This window comes from Mastigoproctus giganteus, chromosome 3, assembly GCF_048544385.1.
Source record: "Mastigoproctus giganteus isolate SK-2022 chromosome 3, ASM4854438v1, whole genome shotgun sequence".
In the NCBI taxonomy this organism is placed as follows: Eukaryota; Metazoa; Arthropoda; class Arachnida; order Uropygi; family Thelyphonidae; genus Mastigoproctus; species Mastigoproctus giganteus.
Window position 1 is genome coordinate 161,503,965 of NC_143577.1, and position 23,413 is coordinate 161,527,377.

General features: G+C 36.1%; 1 protein-coding gene across 1 annotated transcript in view; it reads right to left on the bottom strand.

Annotated features, from left to right (window-relative positions):
• Positions 1–9,570: 9,570 nt before the first annotated feature.
• The window catches only part of Desi (DM4/DM12 domain-containing protein Desiccate), a 62,658-nt gene continuing 48,815 nt past the window's right edge, over positions 9,571–23,413 (bottom strand). Inside the window, exons 3-4 of the mRNA XM_090370748.1 lie at positions 20,375–20,558; positions 9,571–9,760 (exon numbers count right to left, since the gene is read on the bottom strand). Of these exons, the coding sequence (XP_090226874.1) occupies positions 9,598–9,760; positions 20,375–20,558 (347 nt within the window). The 3' untranslated portion in view covers positions 9,571–9,597. The remainder of the gene's footprint in view (positions 9,761–20,374; positions 20,559–23,413) is intronic.

Genomic DNA, 23,413 nt, shown 5'->3' on the forward strand with positions numbered 1-23,413 from the left:
TACAACTCTAAAATGATGTTCGCAGGACAGTCGCTAGTTAGTACACCGGACCGAACCTTTTGGTAACTCTCTAGGAAGCTTCCGGGTCAGCTAGTGTATAATCTTGCTACCTCTACTCTGCCAGATAGTGACTGGAAGGAGTCTGAGTAGTGTGTATGTGGGGGCATCGTCGAGGCCACGTTATGTCAAGGATCTGGGTATATTCTTACCATGTGTATGCCATATCCAAAAATTTCATTACTTCATACAGCATGTCCCACACACTTTTTCTTACTATTGAATACACCATGAATTGTCAAACTAATAGAGTAAGTTGTTGTTATTTGGTTTTTAAGAGCATTAGCAACTAAGGCCATATTGCTCCGGGGATATGCGGTGGTCATTCCCTGACCTTTCCGCATCCTCCATATTTGGTGGCTCACGGGCTCAAACCCCGGGCTAATCAAGAAGCATGTGCTATGCACTGCTGCTCCTGGCTACGGAGGCACCCTAATAGAGTAAGCTTATCTGCAAAAAGATCTAAACCTCCCAAACACTTCCTAATTTATTTCACAAATATACGTGGTTTCAATTCTAATCACAACGATGTCCATTTCCACTTGCAGTCTGCCAAACCACATGTACTTTTTCTGACAGAATCTCAGTTATCGGTTGATTCAACTACTGCTCATCTCAGTTGCCCAAATTATTCGCTGTATGATTCCTTTCGCCTCAAAGGTGGTACTTGTGCATATGTCCGTTCCGATATTCCCTGTCAGAGACTTGGTAAATTGGAATCTCCTCTTTTTGATCTTCTCTGGCTTAAAATCTCTCTACTTCACTGTATCAAATTCATTTGTTGTCTCTACCATTCTCCCAACTCCACTAATCACTTGGAGCTCTTTGAGCCTGACGTAGCCCAGTGGTCAGGAGCGAGAGTGCATAGCACGCGTTCCTTGAGTGGACCGGGGTTCAAGCCCGTGACTACTAAATACGATAAATATTTGTATTGACGATTTATTGTAAACTCTACTGACTTGGTTGTCGTGCCGGAGTATAAACAGAAAATTTATTTATTTATTTATTTGACTTACTCTCTTTGCAACTTGTCTTTCTCCAGTCCAACTTTCCTAACAGCAAGGTAATTTTCCTTGGTGATTTTAATGTTCACAACTCCAACTGGCTTCCATTTTCTTGTCACACCGACCAAGCTTGTCAAGATGCTGAGGCTTTTGCAATTTCTAATGACCTTGCACAGATTGTTCATTTACCTACAAGAATACCAGACAATCCTAACCATACAACCAACACGCTTCATCTTTTTCTCACAAACAACCCTTCTAAGTACAGGTTGAAGAGAGTGGTCCTTTAGATACCTCAGATCACAACTTGGTGATTGTCTCTTCTCCAATGGAGCCTTTATCTCATGGCTATTCCCAACCTCGTATTGTTTGGCATTACAAGAATGCAAAATGGCAGGACCTGCGAGATTTCTTTTCTTCTTTTCATTGGTCGGATTACTGTTTCAAAATTTCTGATGTCAAAGTTTGCTCAAATCGTGTCAGTGAAATTATTCTTGCAGGAATGGAATCCTTTATCCCATACTCCACTTTAAAATCTCGTCCTTTGTCTAAACCTTGGTTTTCCAATAAATGTGCTAAGGCTGTTCAAGAGAAGAACATTGCATATTATAATTGGCTTATTTCTAATTCTTTAGTTTCATTTTCTGCCTCCACCAAAGCTCGCAACAATTGTAAAGCAGTTAATAATCAATCCAAACTAGAGTTTGAACAGGCTAAGAGTAGAAAACTTGCTTCTTGCCCTAATGGTAGCTGAGCATTCTGATCTCTTGCCAACGCTATTGGCCGCAACTTTTGCCCATCTCTTTTTTTTTTTTTTTTATGAAAACCCCAAACACAAAAGGTATCAAAACCTATAGTACTTAGTACAGTGCATGGGGTTGAAGGAGAAGTATGGGGGGGGGATGCCGGAAACTTTGCTCTAGAGACTAAACATGGGTTTCACCACTTCAAGCCTCCAATAAGCAAAGTGGTGGTATTTCACCGGTTGATGAAGGTCATCTACCACCTTTAATGCTCCCACCTCTGTCAAAACCAGATGGTTCTGTTGTCACTTCAGCCAAGGATAAAGCTGACCTGCTAGCATCCCATTTTTCTTCCCACTCATGTATTAATGATCTTGGTAAAACCTCCCACCATTCCCAACACACTCCATTCAATGCCTCCTGTGTTCTTCCATCAAAAGGATGTCAGATGGATTTTGACGAATCTTGATGCTAAGAAAGCACCAGGTTCCAATGGTGAGTCTCCACAGGTTTTGAACTTACTCCTGTTCTTTGCTGCCTCTTTTCACTTTCTTATTCCAAAGGTGTTTTTCCTTCTGCTTGGAAATTTGCCCATATCCAGCCAGTTCCTAAAAAGGGTGACAAATCCCTCCCATTCAATTATCGTCCCATTGAAATTACTTCTACTCTTTCTAAAGTAATGGAGAAATCAATTAACCGCCAACTCTTAAACTACCTAGAAACCGTCTGTGTGATCAACGATCGCTAGTATGGATTCCGTCAGTGTCGATCCGCTGGTGATATTCTGGCTTATGTTACTCATTTATGGACTAATTCAATGGAAAAGTTTGGTGAAACACAAGCAATTGCTCTTGAAATCCCCAAGGCTTTTGATCATGTTTTGCATAAAGGTCTTCTAAACAAGCTTCCATCTTATGGTTTGCCAACTGTTTTTTTGTAATTGGTTATCCAGTTTTCTCTCTGATTGCTCACTGAGGGTGATGGTAGATGGCTCTCTGTCTTCTAACTTCTCCACTAATGCCGGTGTCCCCCAAGGTTCAGTTCTTTCCCCCACTCTTTTCCTCTTGTATATTAATGACCTTCTTCCATTGACTGGAAATCGTATCCATAGTTTTGCTGATGGTAGCACATTGTATTCCACTTTCCATTTTGAGAAACCTTGCCCTGCTCACTCAGCTTCAACTTCTCGAAAATCTGTTACCAATTCCTTAAATGCCAATCTCCATAATTCTCCATTGGGCCAAGACAACTTAGTTGATTTCAACCCTTCTAATACTCAGTTTTGTCTTATATCTCGGAAAGAGGTTTCTTCTGCTCCTATGCTTATCTTTGGTGACACTCCGATTTCTAGGCAAAATGATATATCTCTTTTGGGAATTACCCTGACTTCTAATCTCTCTTGGCACAAGCACATTACAAATATTGCTTCCTCTGCATCTAAAAAACTTGGTTTTCTCTTTCGCTCTCACCGTTACTTTTCTTCCAAACAACTGTTCACTCTGTACAAATCCCAAATCCACCCTACCATGAGAGAGGTTTTGGGGTGGTGCCCCCCAAAACTCTTCTCAGGCTTCTAGATTCCATTCAAAAGAGGGCAGTTAGGTTAGTTAGTGACTCCTCTCTAACAGAGTCTCTCTCTCCACTCGCTGTCTCATAGACGTACTGTTTCTGCTGCATGCCTTTTTTTACAGATACTTCCATGGGCACTGTTCTTCCGAATTGGCTTCTATAATTCCCGCTCTTTCTTTCAAAACAGTCCGAACACGTGCCGCCAACATCCATTTACTGTCCAACTTCAAACTCACAGAACCAACTTTTCATCCTACTCGTTTATTCATTCAATTGCCGTTTTCTGGAACAACCTTCCTTCACATGTATTTCCTGAAAATTACAGTCTACAGAAGTTCAAGTCTAATGTCAACAAATATCTTCTTTCATCTTCTCAGCCTCCAACCCAAGCACGGTACTAAGTACTATAGGTTTTAATACCTCTTGTGTTTGGGGTTTACATAAAAAAATAAAAATACATGCTTGTACTATATTGGAATGAATTTTTATTTTTTACTGCAGATGTCATTCCTCATAATAAGTGTTACTTTCTATTCTGAGATATCTGCTAAAATAAAGTGATTTTGTTTAAATATAAATTAAGTTTCATGTAACATAATTTTTTTTTTATTTTAAACAAACCTTTAAAAACAGTTTTCTTAATTTTGAACTTAACTTGCTTTTTTTTCTAATGAATGCCAGTCTCTCCCCCACCCCACAAGTACACTTTTCATTTGTCAGAACAGCCCTCAGCTTCTATCTGTTGTGTTGCCTTCTGTCTGGCATGTCTTTTGGTGCATGAGTGTAGTTCCAACACGAGACTGGAGATTGTTGTTGCTGGCAACTGTATTGTAAGAAAACTGAAAATATATTTTGTGAAAAGGATAGGACAGGAGACGACCAGAATAAGTTACTATATTGGAATGAATTTTTATTTTTTACTGCAGATGTCATTCCTCATAATAAGTGTTACTTTCTATTCTGAGATATCTGCTAAAATAAAGTGATTTTGTTTAAATATAAATTAAGTTTCATGTAACATAATTTTTTTTTTATTTTAAACAAACCTTTAAAAACAGTTTTCTTAATTTTGAACTTAACTTGCTTTTTTTTCTAATGAATGCCAGTCTCTCCCCCACCCCACAAGTACACTTTTCATTTGTCAGAACAGCCCTCAGCTTCTATCTGTTGTGTTGCCTTCTGTCTGGCATGTCTTTTGGTGCATGAGTGTAGTTCCAACACGAGACTGGAGATTGTTGTTGCTGGCAACTGTATTGTAAGAAAACTGAAAATATATTTTGTGAAAAGGATAGGACAGGAGACGACCAGAATAAGTTTGCCTAGGGCAAAAGTTGATGACATAGGGAAGCTGTCATCTTTTAAGAACACAAAATGGAATATTGTTGTACACGTTGGTGCTAATGCCATTAAGAGTAGAGATCTGAGGATTTACTTAACAAGTACAGGGCATTGTTGAGAAAAGTCACAGGATTAAATTTGAAAGTGGCTGCAATTCTGTCAAAACATGATAGGAAGGAAGGAATAAGCAATGACAACCTTGTCAGTTAATCCAGTCCTGGAGAGACTGTGCACCATGTGAAATGATGTCACTGAAACAAGGGATTTAGAATTTTAAACTTTGGTACCTCTTGGGCCACCCAAACCCTTTTCTGGTGTGTGCTCCTTGTGTGCATTGTCTAAGAAAGAGCTAGAATACTATCATCATTAAGTTTTCTCAATCCACTTAAAGCCTTATACATTTCAATCAGGTGTTTGTGCTTAGTTTCCAAGCACTGCAGTTTACAGAACTGAAGTCTCAACCTAAATACATGAAATTTACTGACAGGTAGTAACCTAAGTTGTTTTAATGTTTACTTTAAATAGCTGTACGGTAAATGTTGAAAACCTAGCCTATCTTTTTAACATTCCTGCTCTGCCAAGTGAAGAACCGTAAATACAAATATAAAAACGTTTCCTTTGGCTTTTTTCTATCTTACTAGTGACTTCTCCCTTTTCATTGAGCTGCCTCTATATTGCACTGCTTTCAAATAAATGAGGCTGCATTACTATTAAAACAGCTGTAAGATAGCAATGTGAACTTTTAAATAACATATACAGATATCCCTCATTTATTTCATTTAGTGCAATTTCCTTTTTGTACAGTTTTCAAACAAAGGAACTTTTTTGTTTAGTTTGGATATAATTTTCACTTCTGCATGGTTCTCTTGCCAAAGAACCATGCAGAAGTGAAAATTACTAAATTTTTTTTCATATGCAACATAGTAGTAGTAATGGAGCCATGTGATGCAAAAAAGCAATCATATGAGCTTATGTAGCATCAGCCAAAAAAAAAAAAAAAAAGCCACAATTTCACACAACCATTCACATAACCACCTGGTTAATTGCTGGAACAAACTTGGGCAAAAGACAAATTTTGCACATCTATTCTACAACTGTCTTTCCTCAATTTAAATTTATGTCCCCCTCAGGTTTGTAACTGAGCAAGCAGAAGCATCCCATCAGAATTTAGCATGCTCAACCCATTCAAGGCCTTATACACCTCAATCAAATCACTTCTTAAGTGCCTAGTCTCCAGCCGCTGCAATTTGCAGAACTTAAGCCTTTCTTGGTAAGAGGATCCCTTCATTCTCCCCCCCCTCACCAATCTTGTTGCCCTTCTCTGCACACACACATTCAAGCAACTCTACATCCTTCCTAAAAGGAGACCTCCAGACCTGTACACAGTACTCAAGGCGTGGCCTAGTGCTTACAATACCAGTCAAAATGTTAATACTGGTATTTCGGTATTTTTAATTTATGAAACCGTATTAATACCAGTATTCCAAAAACAAATGTTTTTCTCAATAAATTTTGATGACAGTTAATAAAGTATGGAAAAAACAAGTACTGTGATCACTTGAATTCAAGTTTTAAATAAACATTTATTGCATTAATAAATATTCAGAAAAAAAATCATTAAAAATACAGTTATTCTAAAAACAAAAAAATACATATTGCTACTGCAAAGTTTAGTTATGTTTAAGCATCCACAATACCTGTACGAATAAAGTGAGCTCTTAAGAAACATAAGCAATCAATAGTATGATCGTTTAAAATGGATCTAATTTTGGTACATATTTGATTAGCAGCAGAAAACCCCACTTCAGATTCTATTCTGGTACTATTGTACTGAGATAATCGTAGACGATCTCAGTCCATAGTTTCTAGGCTTTGAACTTTTTTAGCAAAAATAGTTAAAAGTATTTCATTAATTTCTGACTCAAGTTCATCTTTTAAAATCTCATTGGAGTCAGGCAATTTCTGTGTACAGAATTTAAAAACTGTCTGTAGTTACCTTTACAGAAGCAAACACCCTTTCCTTTACCCCTGATAGTGATTATATTTTTAAGTAAATCCCACATCAGTATACTGTGATCACTGCCAACTAGTGGTTCCTTCATCTGCAAATTTTTAATGCACAAATAATCACTGCTGATAACCAGATCAAGAGTATTACCCTCTCTTGTTGCCTCTCGAACATGCTGCTGCAGAAAACAATCATCCAATAAATCCACAAAATTCTTGCTAGTGTGCAAGTGACCAATCTACAAATTCCAGTCAATATCTGGAAGTTAAAATCCCCCATTATAACACAATCTGATTTACTGGCCCATTCTATTTCTCTGTACAATTGTTTGTTGTACTCATTAGACCTATAACACACTGCTACTCTCATTTTTGCTTTCCCAGTGCTTATGTCACACCAAACTGACTCAACATTGCACTGTCCATCTATGTCAACTGGATGCACTTCCTTAGATTTTGTTTTTCTTAATTAACAGCATAACCTCTCCTCCCTTCCTGTACACATTGTACTCCCCAAATTTCAATTCTGCACTCCTAATATCTGTGTGATGCCACTTCTCTGATATCCCAACAATATTCCCCTTTAATATATTGACCAGCACTTCAAATTATTCAATTTATTTATTTGTTATACTTCTAGCATTGGTGTACATGCACCTATTCTTATTCTTAGTTACCCTAATGCAGCCCATGTATTTATTTGTTTCATGATGACTGCGATCTGTCCCTGAAACCCCCAGCACCTCACCCTCTCAGCCGCTGCTCATTCTAATAGAAGTAGTGCAAGAATCACCTTCACCTCTGCCTGTGGCTACTTTTAACCTTTTAGCCTGTGAATTCCCACAAGCTAGCAGTTTTCCAACCCACCTAACGCTGTCTCAATAGCATCAGCAAACACTCTTGCACCAAGTGCATCCCATCCATGTAGAAGTAGTCTCTCCTGTTAACAAGCACAGGCCATGCTGAGAAAAATTCTACCCCATGAGCGTTGCACAATCCCTCCAGGGCTGAATTGATTGACAAGGCTCTCACCATCTACTCCCTCCTATCATGTCTGGGCAGACTTGTAGACACTCAAATTTAACCCTAACTCCACTTTTTTTCAACATTGACCTGTACTTGTTAAGTAAATCTGCAGCTCTCCTACTCTTAATATCATTTTTGCAAATGTGTACAATAATATCACCCTTTGTGCCCTTCAAAGATGATATCTGCTCTTCAACATCAACTTTTGCCCCTGGAAGACACCTGGTCCTATTCCGCCTATCCTTTTTACACAATATATTACCCGTCTCCCTGACAATAGAGTCACTGACAATAACTGCTATGGGACCAACACATTCTGCCTTGAAGATTGCCACTGTGTTGCCTGATACACAAGAGTGAGCTCTGGCTTTGAGTTGGGCAGCTGAGAGCTTGATGGGGCCCTCATATTAATTTCTTCAAGGGCATCTACGCAACACCTCAAGCTCTGATAGACACTCATCAGAACCCTGAGTTGGCGTCTAATTTCTAGACACTCTCTGCACCTAGCACACACAAAGACATCCTCCTTGCCAAGATCATGTTCTGTTCCAGAGAGTGCGGCAAACATTTCACAAGTTGCACATTTTTTTAGGCTGTGATACGTTGGAGAACTGCCCCCCTCAGTTCTCCCCCGAGCCACAGCACTCCTACCCCTTTGTGCCCATTGCTTTGCTACTCTAATTTGGGGTATGATATTGAAAATTAATAAGATCAATAAATTTGATTAAATAATTATCAATACTGCACTATCTAATAGAATCCTAAATGCAGTGATACATATTACGCTATCTAGCCTTACATTAGAGCTACCTATTTACCACAGTTAAAAATTTGAATTCCCTACCACTCTCTATATGAAAACAATGGCTGCAAGATTTGAATGAAACAACGGTTTTATGTATAATAAGTAGTAACCTACAAAAACTCTATCTAAATTAAAAATGTTAGATCAGAAGTTTTAGTTACTTAATCTCAACTTTAAGATTAATTTATAGATCACCATGACTATTGTTGCATTAATGGAATTCAACCAAAGCATAGTTAATCTCCCCATGTTATTCAAAGTTTTTCAGCTTACACATGTATATTAGCCCCACTGTCACTGCTAACGTAAATTGTCAGAATCATAACTTGCCTTTCCCATTTTGTCAGAATCATAACTTTACTTCCATTTCAGTCTTTTATCATGTGTCATGCAATGAAATTTGCTCATTACACTTCTGCTCTGTGAATTTTTTTTTTAAATTATTTGTGATTCCTATTTTAAAGAAACTTATCCCTTGTTATGCATTCATAAAGACCATCTTATTCAATTATTTGTGTTAGTAAGAGGAAATATATTAATTTAGAAATTAAATTTGCACTGCTTATGGGTCTTGAAAAGTGTGATCATGTGATTGTTGCTAATTCAATGGGGTTGGCTGAATCTACTTGATTATTATAAGGAAAAATAAAGACAAAATAAAGAAATATGGTCAGAATATAATTCCATCATCAGCTATTGAAGCATTTATATAGTTTGACAACAGAGAAAATGGAGGCCCAACAATTCAACATGCAGTAAGAGAAAGTGAGAAGGAAATAGAAGAGTTACTGGTGGCTTTGCTTGCTTGCTTAGAATTAAAAAGTAGCTGCTATTATTTTTCACACTTTATTTATGTAATAATTTGAAACATAAAATTAAAACACTTAATAAAAAATAACAAACAAAAAATTAAATTCTTGCCTTTAAACAACACATACATGATTATGACTGAATGTTTTCATGATAAGGTTTCTAATAAATGTACATGAGGTAAATATGAGTCTTGTGTTTATGGCATACATTCGTTGTGCAAATAAATTTTTTGAAATCATACATTTTGGTTTAGTTTAGATAATAAGCTATCCCATATTTCTGCATTTATAGGGCACTTATTTTGTTGATTATATGTTTTGCAGTCTCCCCCTGTCCATCCATATTCTCTTGCCTGCCTTAGACCTCCTGTTGATAAAACAGTTTTCACAGATGAGAGGCTAGAATGGAAGGAAAAAAGCTATTATTAATAATATCTCTGAAATTTTTGTTCTTTCAGACACATTTTTAAAATAAGAAATACATAGCACCTGGAAAAAAATTAAAACTCACAACTGACCATCCTGCTGTTACTGGAGGGAGTTGGGATACCATGCTGGTTAGGAAGTTTGATATACATGTATACTATAAACTTAAAAAATAAGTGCTCTTTACTTATAATCAATGATTACTGCCTTCATATTGAAATAAAAGTTATTTACTTTCATTTTGAAATAAAACTGTCATATTAATTTCAATTTAACAAATCCCTTTCTTAAAATAACTTTAGCAAGCTATTATATTAGACACATCACAACTTAGGCTATATTGTGTGTCTGTACAAGTGTGTGTTTGCAAGCAATCTGCATACTTTAAATAGTGGAATACAAAATATGTTTATTAAAAAATAAATGTGGATAAATATATTGTAAAAAAGCACATTTACAAGTTCTGCAGGTGAATAAATAACTAAGCAGAGGATGCAATACTGCATCGAAAAAACATGAATTTGTTGTGGGTTAAAGTCGTTACATCTAAAGAAGTAATAACTGCAGAATTTGCATTATGTTTTGAGAGCTGCCATGCTCCCTGCTTCTGAGGCTTAAAATAGACTGAGGAATAACCTATTGTCAACAGAGATTACAAGGCACTAATGTTCTACTTGTGTACCCAAAAGAGTATCTCCTCCAACTATTACATTTTTTTTTTTTTTTATTTTTTTTTTAAGATGTAATAATGACTTTAATTCCACAATAAATTCATGCTCTTCTTTACAGTTTTATGTTCTGTTTCTAGTTAAACATGAATAATCATAAAATCTCTAAGTCAGTGATTGTTTTGTTTGAAAGCCTATTGCCTTTAAAAAATCAGTCCTGGTATTGAAAATACAATATTGTAGTTCAGGTATAATGCCAAACCTGAATGATGGTCTTAATCCCCGCAATATAACTAGAATTTCACTACGAAACAATTAATTTGACCCTTCACTACAAATTTCAGTTGGACTTTGGTTTGGACTATTTCCTAGCCTCGTGAACACGTTTATATGTGTTGTTTGGCCATTTCCTGATGTTTCTCGCCATGTAGCAAGGTGTAGTCACCTTATGTACTAAGTCAGTGGTTCCCAATCTTTTTTTTACTCGTGAACCCCTTTCAACATAATATTTTTATCACGAACTCCTAAGCCTATATTCTCTGAAATCGTATAAAAGTACTCAATTTTCATTATAAAATATTTCCAGTACTACGTTTTTATAAGCGACATTGCATAATAAAAATTATTATTAAGTATTATTTATACTTTGTAAAGCAGTTATAGATTAGTCCAAACTAGATTTTGAACAGGCTAAGAGTAGAAAACTTGTTTCTTGCCCTAATGGTAGCCGAGCATTCTGGTCTTTCCAAAGCTTGGCCGCAATTTTTGCCCATCTCTGTTCCCACCTCTGTCAAAACCAGATGGTTCTGTTGCCACATCAGCCAAAGATAAAGCTGGCCTGTTAGCAACCTATTTTTTTTTTTTCCAACTCATGTATTGATGATCTTGGTAAATCACCTCAAACCGTTCCCAGTGCACTCCATTCAATGAATCCTGTGGTTTTCCATCAAAAGAATGTCAGAAGGATTCTGATGAATCTGATGCTACGAAAGCTCCAGGTCCTGATGTTATTTCCCCACTTGTTCTCAAAACCTGTGCCCGTGTCGTCTTGTTTCACTTTCTTATTCCAAAGATATTTTTCCTTCTGCTTGGAAATTTGCTCATATCCAGGCAGTTCCTAAAAAGAGTGACAAATTCCTTCCATCCAATTATCGTCCCATTGCAATTACTTCTGGTGATGGTAGACGCCTCTCTGTCTTCTAACTTCTCCACTAATGCTAGTGTTCCCCAAGGTTCAGTTCTTTCTTCCACTCTTTTCCTCTTGTATATTAATGGCCTTTTTCCATTGACCAGAAATCCTATCCATAGTTTTGCTGGTGATAGCACATTACTTTCCACCTTCCAGTTTGAGAAACCCTGCCATGCTCAAACAGCTTCAACTTCTTACATATCCACTGCCAAATCCTTAAATGCTGATCTCCAGGCAATTCTCCAGTGGGACAAAGAAAACTTAATTTCAATCCTTCTAAAGCTCAGTCCTGTCTTATATCTTGCAAAACGGATTCTTCTGCTCTTATGCTTATTTTCGATGGCACTCTGATTTTCTAGGCAAGATCTTGGGGATAACCTTGACTTATAATCTCTCTTGCCACAAGTACATTACAAATATTGCTTCCACTGCATCTAAAAAACTTGGTTTTCTCTTTCGCTGTCGGTGTTACTTTTCTTCCAAACAGCTGATAACTCTGTACAAATTGCAAATCTGCCCTACCATGTAATAGTGTTCCCACATCTGGGGCAGTGCCCCCAAAACCTCTCTCAGGCTTCTAGATTCCATTCAGAAGAGGGCAATTAAGTTAATTAAAGACTCATCTCTAACAGAGTCTGTCCACTCTCTGTCTCATACAGTTTCATTCTCATACTGTCTCGTTCTGTTTCTGCTGCATGTCTTTTCTATCGATAGCTACTTCCATGGGCACTATTCTTCTGAATTGGCTTCTATAATTCCCACTCTCTCTTTTAAAGCAGTCCGAACCCGTGATGCAACCAGCCAACATCTTTTTACTGTCCAACTTCAAACTCACAGAACCAACTCTTCTTCTTCCTCATTTATTCATTCAACTTCTGTTTTCTGGAACAACCTTCCTTCATACGTATTTCCTGAAAATTACACTCTACATAAGTTCAAGTCTAATGTCAACAAATATCTTCTTTCATCTTTTCAACCTTCAACCCATGCATGGTACTAAGTACTATAAGTTCTAAAAAAAAAAAAAAAAAAAAGTACCTATACATAACAATGATCCTTAAGAATGAAAAAAAAAAAAATAGTATAGAAAACATTTATTTAAAAAAGGTTGTTTAGGCATGGGTAATGCACTTCCATCATTTCTACTACCCAGGTAGTATGAATGCATTGTTTATTCATATCTCATATTGTGAATGAACCTTCAGATATTGCACTGCTTTGAATAAGTAACTTCACCAGACTAATGCTATTTATTCTCGGTGGATAGCACCGCCCAGATGGCACTGTTTCAAATCTTGTTGGCTTACTCATCAGAGGGTGGGCAGGTACCCTATTGTTGCAATAGTGACAGCCCAATTATGAAGTATAACTCCACAATATGAGAGATGCTTGATGGTGTGCATGGTTTAATCTTAAACTATTTCTTGACTAAACGTCCAAGTGTATGAAAAAGGTTGTTTATGCATGGGTTTTTGCACTTCCATCATTTCTACTACCCAGGTAGAATGCATACTCTTAGACATTTAGTCAAGAAATAATTTTAGATATTTATTTCACATGATATACTGTAAGACAGTAAAGTAATTATAAGGAATTGTGGGAGATGTGCTTTATTTATTTGGCAATTCTTTACTTTTTATTTAATTTAATTTTACTTTATTATTTATTATTAGTTATATGTAGTTTACAGTAGCAGATGCTATTACAGAATTTTTAGTGCGAACCCCCTGGAACACTTTCGCGAATCCCCAGGGGTTCACAAACCACTGTTTGGGAACCACTGTACTAGGTTATAAGTCCTGATCGATGACAACAACAATTTCCATTTGATAACCTTGGATTGGTATTTTTATGTTGCACCTAATGTACTGTCAATAACATGCAGTTTTCCAGCACCATCCCATGGGCATACATCCTCACTCTTCTAGAACAGTAAGTGGATGCTTCATTATATCATCTAAACACATATTTGATACCATTTCTGCCATATATGGAAGTACATCTCATAATTTCTGTACCACTTTCTCTCACTCTCATCTGTTTCTTTTTCTCATCTGTCATCCAAGACTTGTTTCTTTTATACTCAGTTTATGTACTGAACCTGTTTCTCATTGAGAAAGGCAGCTTCTTTCTAGATTTTTTTTTTTTTTTTTTTTTTTTTTTTTTGGCTCTGTCACTCACTCCAGACATTTCTAAAGTTTTTTTTATAGTTTTAGAAATTCTTCTGCAACCTTGTAGGACCAGTTTAAAAAATTCTTCTTTCAAATCAAGATGTTATATTATGTTTTCAAACCCATCCTTAGAGCCATTTTGGTAATTTTAATAATTTTGTAATAGTTGCAACTTATATAAAATTAGATTTGGTAGTTCCCACTCCAAATTTCTTTTGCTATTTTTTCATACATATGTAACTGTGTAATTCCTTCATACATATGTAACAAAGTATAACTGTGCTATCACATTCTGATGGTAACTAATCATTTCTTTTAATAGCTTTTAGTGTAATTTTATAAACTAAGCACACAAAATAGTCAAAATATCTTGAGAATAATTTTACACTACAATAGTAGCAATGTATAACATGTAACAACTAATCATAAAATAATAAAAATAAATATACATAATGCCTGGACACTGGGAGTGGCATGACACAAATAGACAATAATGGCTACAGCCATTCAAATGCATTCATGAAATGGAAACAAAATATTGCAAATACTGTTTCCATTATACTACCACATATTGACCCAAAATGTGACCCATTAAATGTTAATTTTTTTTAATAACAACTCTATATATATATTTGTAATTGTGAATAATTAATATCTGTCCTAGATATAAAACATGAAATTACTGAAAAGTCAGAAGATTGTTTAAATTTAAAATAAAAACAAAAAATGTCCAGAATTAAGTCCACTACTGCACCAAGGGGGTAAACAGAATAACAAAAAACTTAGGTACCAGAGCCCTATTACAGGTATGGAAAGTAAGCATGCTCCTAAACTAGTGACTAGCTAGTGGAATATGCATATCACTTTCTGGCAGTCATCTAGTCGAGGATAAAAAGAGAATGTGGCTTCACAAATAAATGTCACTGACTTTGAACAAAATTTTATCACTGAAACCTCTTTGGCAGGAGCATTTGTAAAAAAGAAAAATACAACAATGGATTTCATTAACATGTCTTGAGAAACTTCAAAGGTGATGACAACATAGGTGAAACACAGGAAGATGCAGCCTTGAAATTTGATGAAGTAAGGATAGGAATAGAACCAGGGCATGCCTGCTGATATAATAAAAATCTCTTCTAGAACAGTTATCAGCTTTTAAGGACACAAAACATGATATTGTTGTGTGTTCTGGTTTTTTCTACATATCACTCTTTCCTGTTAATCCAGCAATGATGACATTCCAAATTTTAGCAAACACAGTGGAAAGTCATCTTGCAGGTGACCAACTTTCTTTTAAATTTCTGATATTCAGAGCTTATTTCTGATAAGCTCTGAAAAAAAAAAAAAAAAAAAAATTTTTTTTTTTTTGTTTTTAATTCTTTAACAGTATCTACATTTCATCCTTTCTTTAATGTATGACAATACTTATTGTATGTGACTTTCTATTTTTTAATAAAAAGTAGAATATTTAAAAAATGCTGTATGCTGTGTATCCTTTACCTTTTATTTTACAAAAAACAAAAAAAAAAATTCTTATGAAAATTGAAAAAAAAAAAAAAAAAAAAACCATTTTTGACAAAATATAAACAATCCTATTATACTCTTATTATCCAGTTTGAGTGCCATTAAGTTCTCGAAATTTGAAATGTATGCATGCACATACATTTTTGCTTACTGCATGTACAAATCATCAGGGTTGTTAAAAGCAACAAAGTAATAAAAAAAAAAAATTAAATTTTCTATACCATATTGCCAGCAGTATTGTAAACAAATTAAATAAATTTGCATTTCTGATCAGGTGGAGGCACTCAGAGAGAAAAGATGAAGAATTTCATTTTGGAGAATACTGTGTTAAGAGAGGTAGGAAAGGATGGGGGGGGGGAGAAGCGAGTCTTTCTGATCAAAAATTGTCCAAGGGTAACAAGAATCTTACCTGATTCAGATCAAGATAATGCACATTCTGAGTATGCATGAAATGCATACTCAAAATGCGCATTATCTTGAAATGACTTGCAGTAAAGGGAAGATGATACTAGGGGTGTAATAGAAATACAGTTGTCTGATTATGGGCAACTTCAACCTAACATTGGAGGCTGGAATATATGGACAGGAAGTACACTATATGATAACAGGTTTTTGAAGAAATTTGATGATTGCTACTTATCGCAGAATGTTTGGGAATGTATCTAACATCCTAGAATTAGTTTGCACTAAGCCTAACTGTATCAAAAACTTGACAGTGGGGGAAGCAATAGCAGGCAGGGATGCAATACCATAAAATGGGACAGATACTTCCCATCGATATTCACCTTTGAAAGAAAGCTTGAAACTCTGAGAAATGTTAAGGTATCAGACTGCTGTAAAATAAGTGATATGATGACCTCAGACAAGATTCTGTTAGAAAAGCCACTAAAATTATGGAGGGGAAGATGATATATATTCAATTGTAATTAAAAAGGCTTGATATCAGTGTATCAAACTGTTATGAATGTTAAATGAGAGCACCAATGAACACTGGGGAAATTGCCTTGGATTGGAGAAGTGCCAAAGTCTCCATAATCCACAAAGGTGGTGGCAAAGAGGATAGGTGACTATAAGCCAGTGAGTTTAACTTCTGTGGTAGCATAGATCATGGCATCTATGGTTAAGAATAAAACATGATATTGTTTCATCCTTAACCATAAGGATGAAACAATTGTGCCATTCAGGACCATCTCAATAAGAATTGAATAGGTCACAGCAAGAACTTGTTAAGGAAAGTCATGCCTGATCAATCTAGTAAATTGATACTATGATGTGTTCATTAAGCAGTTGATTGTACGTAACAATTTTGATATTTTATCTAAACTTTAGTAAAAAGTTTTTATAGCAGCCTTCTCTCGTAGATGGCTGCTATATAAACTGGAAGAAATTGGAGTTTCTGGTAAGATCCTGTGCTGGTTTTCAAGCTAGCTAAAAGATAGGGGACATAGGGTTGTCATGAATGGTTGGTCTTCAGGGTGAACCAGCATAACAAGTGGAGTCCCTTAGGAATCAGGGTAAGCTGTCAGAGTTCTCTGATGATTCGAAGGTGGGAATCCGAGCTTGTATATTTTAAATATACAAGCAAAACAAGGTCATCTGTGAAGGCGGCCTTGCCTGTGTGGCCAGGAATTTGTCCAGAACCAGATTCCCAAAAGCAGAGACCCAGTACTGAACTCTTGGGACATCCTCTGGTAACTGTATAAGTGATGCTTTGGTAGTGAGTTTTTGCTGTTACCTGTCTATTGCTGAAATAATCCTTTATGCAGTTATACAGGTTCTGTGGAATTCGAGTTTGGCATAATCTCCTGAGTATGCCAGGTCACTGTATGCTACAGAAGGCACTAGCAAAGTCAACTGATATATCCAGCAGATACTTTTCCTGGGTGTTTCCTGCAGCCTTTATGAGGAAATTCATGGTGTCTTCAGTCAGGCAACCAGACTTGAAGCCAAATCATTTGTCCAAATGAAGATTGGCATTTGAGTAATGAGTTTCAAGACTTGGAAGAATTAGCCTTTCCAATACCTTGCCCAATACTGGCAACAAGGCAAATGGTGTGTATGATTTTAGGATCTTATGAGCCGGTGACCAGTTTTTAGGTTGGTGGGGAAAATCCCCTTATCTAGGCAGTTATTATAGAATTGTAACATGTGATGGGGAAAGTTTTTCACTAGTTCTTTTATCATCTTTATTTCTATTAGATCATGTCCTGGACATTTTTTTCCCTATTAATTGTGGTAGTTAATTCCTCGGAGCTGAAGGGTGGTTTGGTGGTTACATCTGAGCATTCTTTGTTTTCTCTGAAAAGTTCAGTATCTGTTTCTAAAAAGAAAGAGAGAGAGAAGTTGAGTATCCTCTGGAAACAGTATATTCAAAATGCTATTTACTGTCTCCTCCCAGGTGTATGTAGTTTGTCTAGTCAGAGTGGCTGTGACATTTATCACGTCTCCCCATGGCAGCTTGTTGGTAACTATGTGGTAAACAACACCCCATGGGAGAGCATTACCAGAGGTACCAACAAGAGATTGCCATGATACATTTTTATTTTGTCTAATAAGGCTTATATAGGAATTTCTTAAGGAGCGATAGGTCTCCCTCCAGGCATTAATCTCAGCTGGTAGCCAATTTGTTCTGGATCTCTGAAAATTTTTCCTCTGCTGGAGATTCTCCAGCTTTGGACACCACCAGTTGACTGCATTCATTCTTGGTTGCTTTCTTCTCATTCAGGCATGTCGGACATAGTCCAAGCCTCCTGCATTTTCCAGTTTGTAAATTTATAGGCAATGGCTTGGGTTGTGATTGTCACATAAATCACACTCTCATGCAACATACTGCTATATGTTGCAAGATTGTGCAGCTGGTTGATGACAGTGAATGATGTATGAAATCCTACATTTCTTGCCCATTATATGAGAGCTAGTTCTGTCTGCTATATGGCTGGGCCACATGGGTGACCTGAAGTTAGCATCCATGGATACTAATATTTTGCTGCTAGGTAAGAGGCTGAGAGCTGTTTGTAGGTACTGTATGCTGGAATCAATGTTTATGCCAGGCCTACAGTATAAAGATTACATGGAATGACCCTAGAGAAGAGGTAACCTGGGCACAGACTGCAGGGGGGGGTGCATAAGTGTTTTATTTTAGTTATTGTAATACTTGTATTTCTAATTACTCTTGCTGCCCACTTAGTGTCAGTGATAGATTCTGTTATTCTGTGGTCCCTACAGTATCCCTGATCCATGAAGAGAGTCTTCAGCTTGTGCAGTTGATCAGCAACTGCACAAGCTCTCTAGGCATTCAGTTGCAGGAACTTCAAAGCTTGACAATTATGGGAAATATAGTATTTGTCAATAATCAACCTTCTGTTGGTGCTGTTTCACTCCCTCTAAGTAGTGTGGACACTTAGGGTCCCTCACTGAATGACTGAAGGCAAGTACTGCACTTTTGTAATTGACACATTTAGGAACTTGATTTTTTTGCACATTTTGTATTTGTGCCCTCTTTCAGTGCAGTGGCCATAAGTGCTTTCTTTCTGAGTGCATGTGTGGGAGGTCCATCTTTGAATGTCTTCAGCAAACTGAATGCTGATGGGGTTCTTCCTCTCGCTTAGACTATGCACATGGGGGGGGGGAACATATTCAAATTGAGGAAGGATAGTTGCAGAATAAGCTTTTGTCCTCTGTTGTGGAAGTGGATGAAAGTTTGAATAAATTCATAGAAGAATTAGACAAACCATTGGAGGGGATGGATATGTGAAATGGTGGGTTTTTTTTTTTTTTTTTGTTTTTTTTTTAATAGTTGTATAAGCTTATTGACCACAACTGCTATATGGAAATTAAGGTTTTTCCTATTTCAGAGTGATGGTCAGTCGAATATCATTAGTTGGAAATATTGTTCATCAGATTATTTCATATATTCTAGCTTTCCTTGGGAGGTAACAATCTTCGCATTATTATTATTATTATTATTATTATTATTATTATTAGCCAATGTGGTGCAAGGAAGCCTGAGGCTTATGCTGCACTAGCCAAAAAAAAAATTAAATTACCCTAAAATTTGAATTACCCTGAGAGAGAGAGAGAGAGAGAGAGAGAGAGAAAACAAGAGTCAGAAGTAGAAGGGAATCACCAAGAAAGAGAAGAATAATCCATCTTGGGACCCTGGGTGTGCCAAGCCCATACTCACCAGATGTGAGCCCCTGGGGTAAATATCCATATATTAAAGGTATAAGCAAAAAAACAAAATAAATTTGCAAAAATATGGGTTGGAGGTTTTTTTCAAACCAGAGAATAGGATGGAGAATATTTGTTTGAAATAACAGATTACTTATTTTAACAGAAAAATTATTTACAAAAATATATTCAGATGTGGTAAAACATACATTTGAAGAAATATTTCATAGATTAGACATGAAAATAGGCAAACACTAAAATATGCGATAAAGAGTATAAACAACACTTCTGAAATTGGAGAATGAAAGGGATTTTACAAAAGAAATGTAGAAGGCCATTTACATTATTAAATTTGATAAATCAACACAATACACAGTAGAGACACCAAAGACATTTCTGTGGTACTATTCAGACACCACTTGTAATCATTTTAGAAGTGTAGTTCCTATAGGTTAAATATTTGTGTCAACACAAAGTGACATTAATTTATTTGGTATTATGTCAGCACCTACTAAAATTTATCTTGGTAGTTTTATGTTGTATTTTTGTTATTTGTCTCTTATATGTGTATCATTCATGTGAACAAGGAATTGGAAAAGGTTCTACAATGTTAATGAAATACTAACAGTTACAAAACCCTATCAATCCAGTTCAATTAATTAATAAATATTTGTGCATAATAGAATACCTTTCTGGATTCACTGTGGAATCCTGTCCTCAAACCAATGGATAGGAGAAATTGAGAAAACTAAATTAAATTTCTTTCTAAATTGAATCAAAAATTAATATTTAAAAAAATATATTTTGAAACATCTACTGCTTGAAAAATTGAATATATGTTTCAAGGGATTCCTTATATACTTACTTCAAAATTCCATCGATTATGTCAACTGGTGTTGTATTTGACTCTCTAGTTGCTTTTTTATGGTGATAACTCTTTCCAATTGTACACATTGCTATTCTGAGACATGATTCACCGTCAATGTTAAACTGTCCAAGAATGTTGTTAACACTGGATACTAAATCATCCATATCACCACCTTTGTTACCTAAGAGTAAAGAAAAGTTAAGTTATAACTTCTTTTATAGAAGACATTGACATGAAATATGTAAATAAACTAACCACAGAAAATTCCACGGACCAGCGGGAATGTAATTCCCACTGGTCTGTGGAATTTTCTGGTATATCAACTACTCTGCTCATACTCTGAATGGAGTAGTTGAATTTATATAGTCATACAATTGATCTTTATCTTGTGTGTTGCATCCTAAATTACACTAATTATGTATCCAGGGGCCAATTTATATTTTGTGTGGCTGAAACACCTGGAACGGCTGACCCAGGAAAAAGTCTACTCCCTCCACCTGACATTAGCTAACTACAGCTGAAACTGAAGAGACCTTTAGGAATTATTCTAGTCTTTTCAATAGAATTCAAACACAGGCCTCTCCAAAAGGTAACAGTATAGTGACAAACCCCATTGTAGTGAGGCCTGCATTTCCTCTAATTTGCCTCCATTATAAAAGCAAATACTGTCATATTAGTTATTATATACAAAAGTCATCTTTGTTAATTTTCTTATAATAAGAAAACAATTTGCATAGTCATTAGTTATCATCTGAAAGTTGCCTTTCATGGTATTATTCCTGGATTCATACCCTACTAAGGATATGAATTCAGATATATATATAGCAGGAACAGAAATACTTTGGGAATATTCTGTGATTGGCTGTAGATAAAAATAAAAAGTGGAAAAATCCAATATGAACTTTGTTCATTTTACTGAGATGAATGAAAATTCAGTTATAAGATTCAGTCTAGCTCTTGAATCATATGCCTAAGGTAAGTAGTATGGCAAAAATGAACAGTAGTTACAGGAGTACTATACTCCAAGCAGCTCAAATGTCTGCATATTTAAAGGGAGCTAAATGATTTTGTGATAACCAAGAAGAAAAGGAAAGAGAAATTGTTCAAGCTAAATGCAAAAAAGGGAGGGCAGAAAAAGAAATAAGCAAACATTTAGCCATAATTATAGAGCATCACTGGATTGAAGGGAGGTCCCTATGGACTGGAGATGTGCAAGTGTATCCCCAATCAAAAAGGGGGATCAAGGGGCAAAATTAGTAATTACAGACCTGTTGACTTCCAGGGAAAATTATGAGTTGCTAGTTAAAAAAAAGTAATACAGATAGGAATGCAGTCATAGCATGGCTCTGTTAAGGGGGTGATATTGTTTGGCCAATCTAATTGAATACTATGATACAATAACAAAGGAACTGGATGCAAAGAATAATTTTGACATCATACACCTAGATTTCAGAAAAGCTTTTGAAATTCCACGTAAAAGACTGCTGTATAAATTGGAGAAGTATGGCATTAGGGACAAGTTGCTGCTATGTAGGAAAAAGGGATGACTGAGTTCAAAAAGACAAAGAGTAGTTATCAACAGTACTGCTCTCCTTGGACTAAAATTAGTGTAGTTCCCCAGGGTTCAGTGCTGGGCCCATTTTTATTTTCTGTATTTATTAATCTTGATGGAAGCATATCAGGCTTAATATCTAAGTTTGCACATTATATGAAGGTAACTAGGAATATAAAGCAACTGAGAGTTGCTTTCTATTCCTAGTAACAATACTTTAGTTTAATTGAAATTTAGATAGAGATTTTGTAGGTTATTACTTAGTATCGGTAAGGGTATCAAATCCACGTGTTGAACAGGTTTTGCAGATCCTGTGAATGCAGTTTTTAATTATACTTAAGACACTTTATTGACTTAATTGTTAGATTAAAAAATTTTTTCTATAAGCAGCTTATAGACCTAGTCAAGCTCTGTGGTTTATTTTGAATTTAGATAGGGTGATTTTGAAAGTAAATACTACCTCGTGTCCGTAGATTAACCGTTCGTAACTTGCCGCCATTGTTATACGATACAATGTGTGCAACGAACTAGATAGCATAAGGTTTAACGGAAAACTAGATAGCGAGTATAGTAGTATCAATTAATCAGTAAAATTTATTAATCTTATTAATTTTCATTGTCAATTGAATTGTACTTTAACTAAATAAATATAGCGACCTAGTTTTTACAAACGTAACATCATAAATTAATACATATAAGTTGACAGGGGATAAGAAAGTCATATAACGTGACTCGGACATAACATTCAATATCAAAATACATATATATATATATAATGTTATAACTGCATTGGGATATAAGTTTAGTGTTATATTTTGTATTGGAATTTTATTGTACTTGAATAAAAATCATGGCTCGGACCAGAGCAGCAAAGCAAAAGGCTCAAACTAATGGAAGTGCTGTGGCTCAGGGGAGAACTGAGGTGGGCAGTTGTCTTCTGAATCACAGTCTATTGAAATGCACTGCTTGTTTCATGTTTGTGGAGCAATCAGGAACAGGACATGATATTGCCAAAGGCAATATCTTTTTGTGTGCGCGATGTAAGGAATGCGAGGAAATCGGGCGCCAACTTAGCATTGTTATCAGCTTATATGAGAGCTTGAAGGACAGAGTGGATGCGATCGAAGGATTTAAATTGAGGGGTCCATCAAGCTCTCAGCTGCCCACATCAATGCTAGAGCTTGCACTTGAATATCAAGCAACACAGTGGCAAACCACAAGGCAGAATGCGCTGGTCCCAAAGGAACTACTTGTAGGTGACTACTGTCAGGAAAACGGGACACATATTGTGCAAAAAGGGTAGATGGAACAGGACCAGGGTATGTCTGCCAGGGGCAAATGTTGATGATGTTGTAGAGCGGATATCATCTTTTAAGGGCACAAAAGGTGATATTGTTGTACACGTTGGCACTAATGATATTAAGGCGGAATTACTTAACAAGTGCAAGTCAATGCTGAAAAAAAAAGCCGTGAGTTAGGGTTGA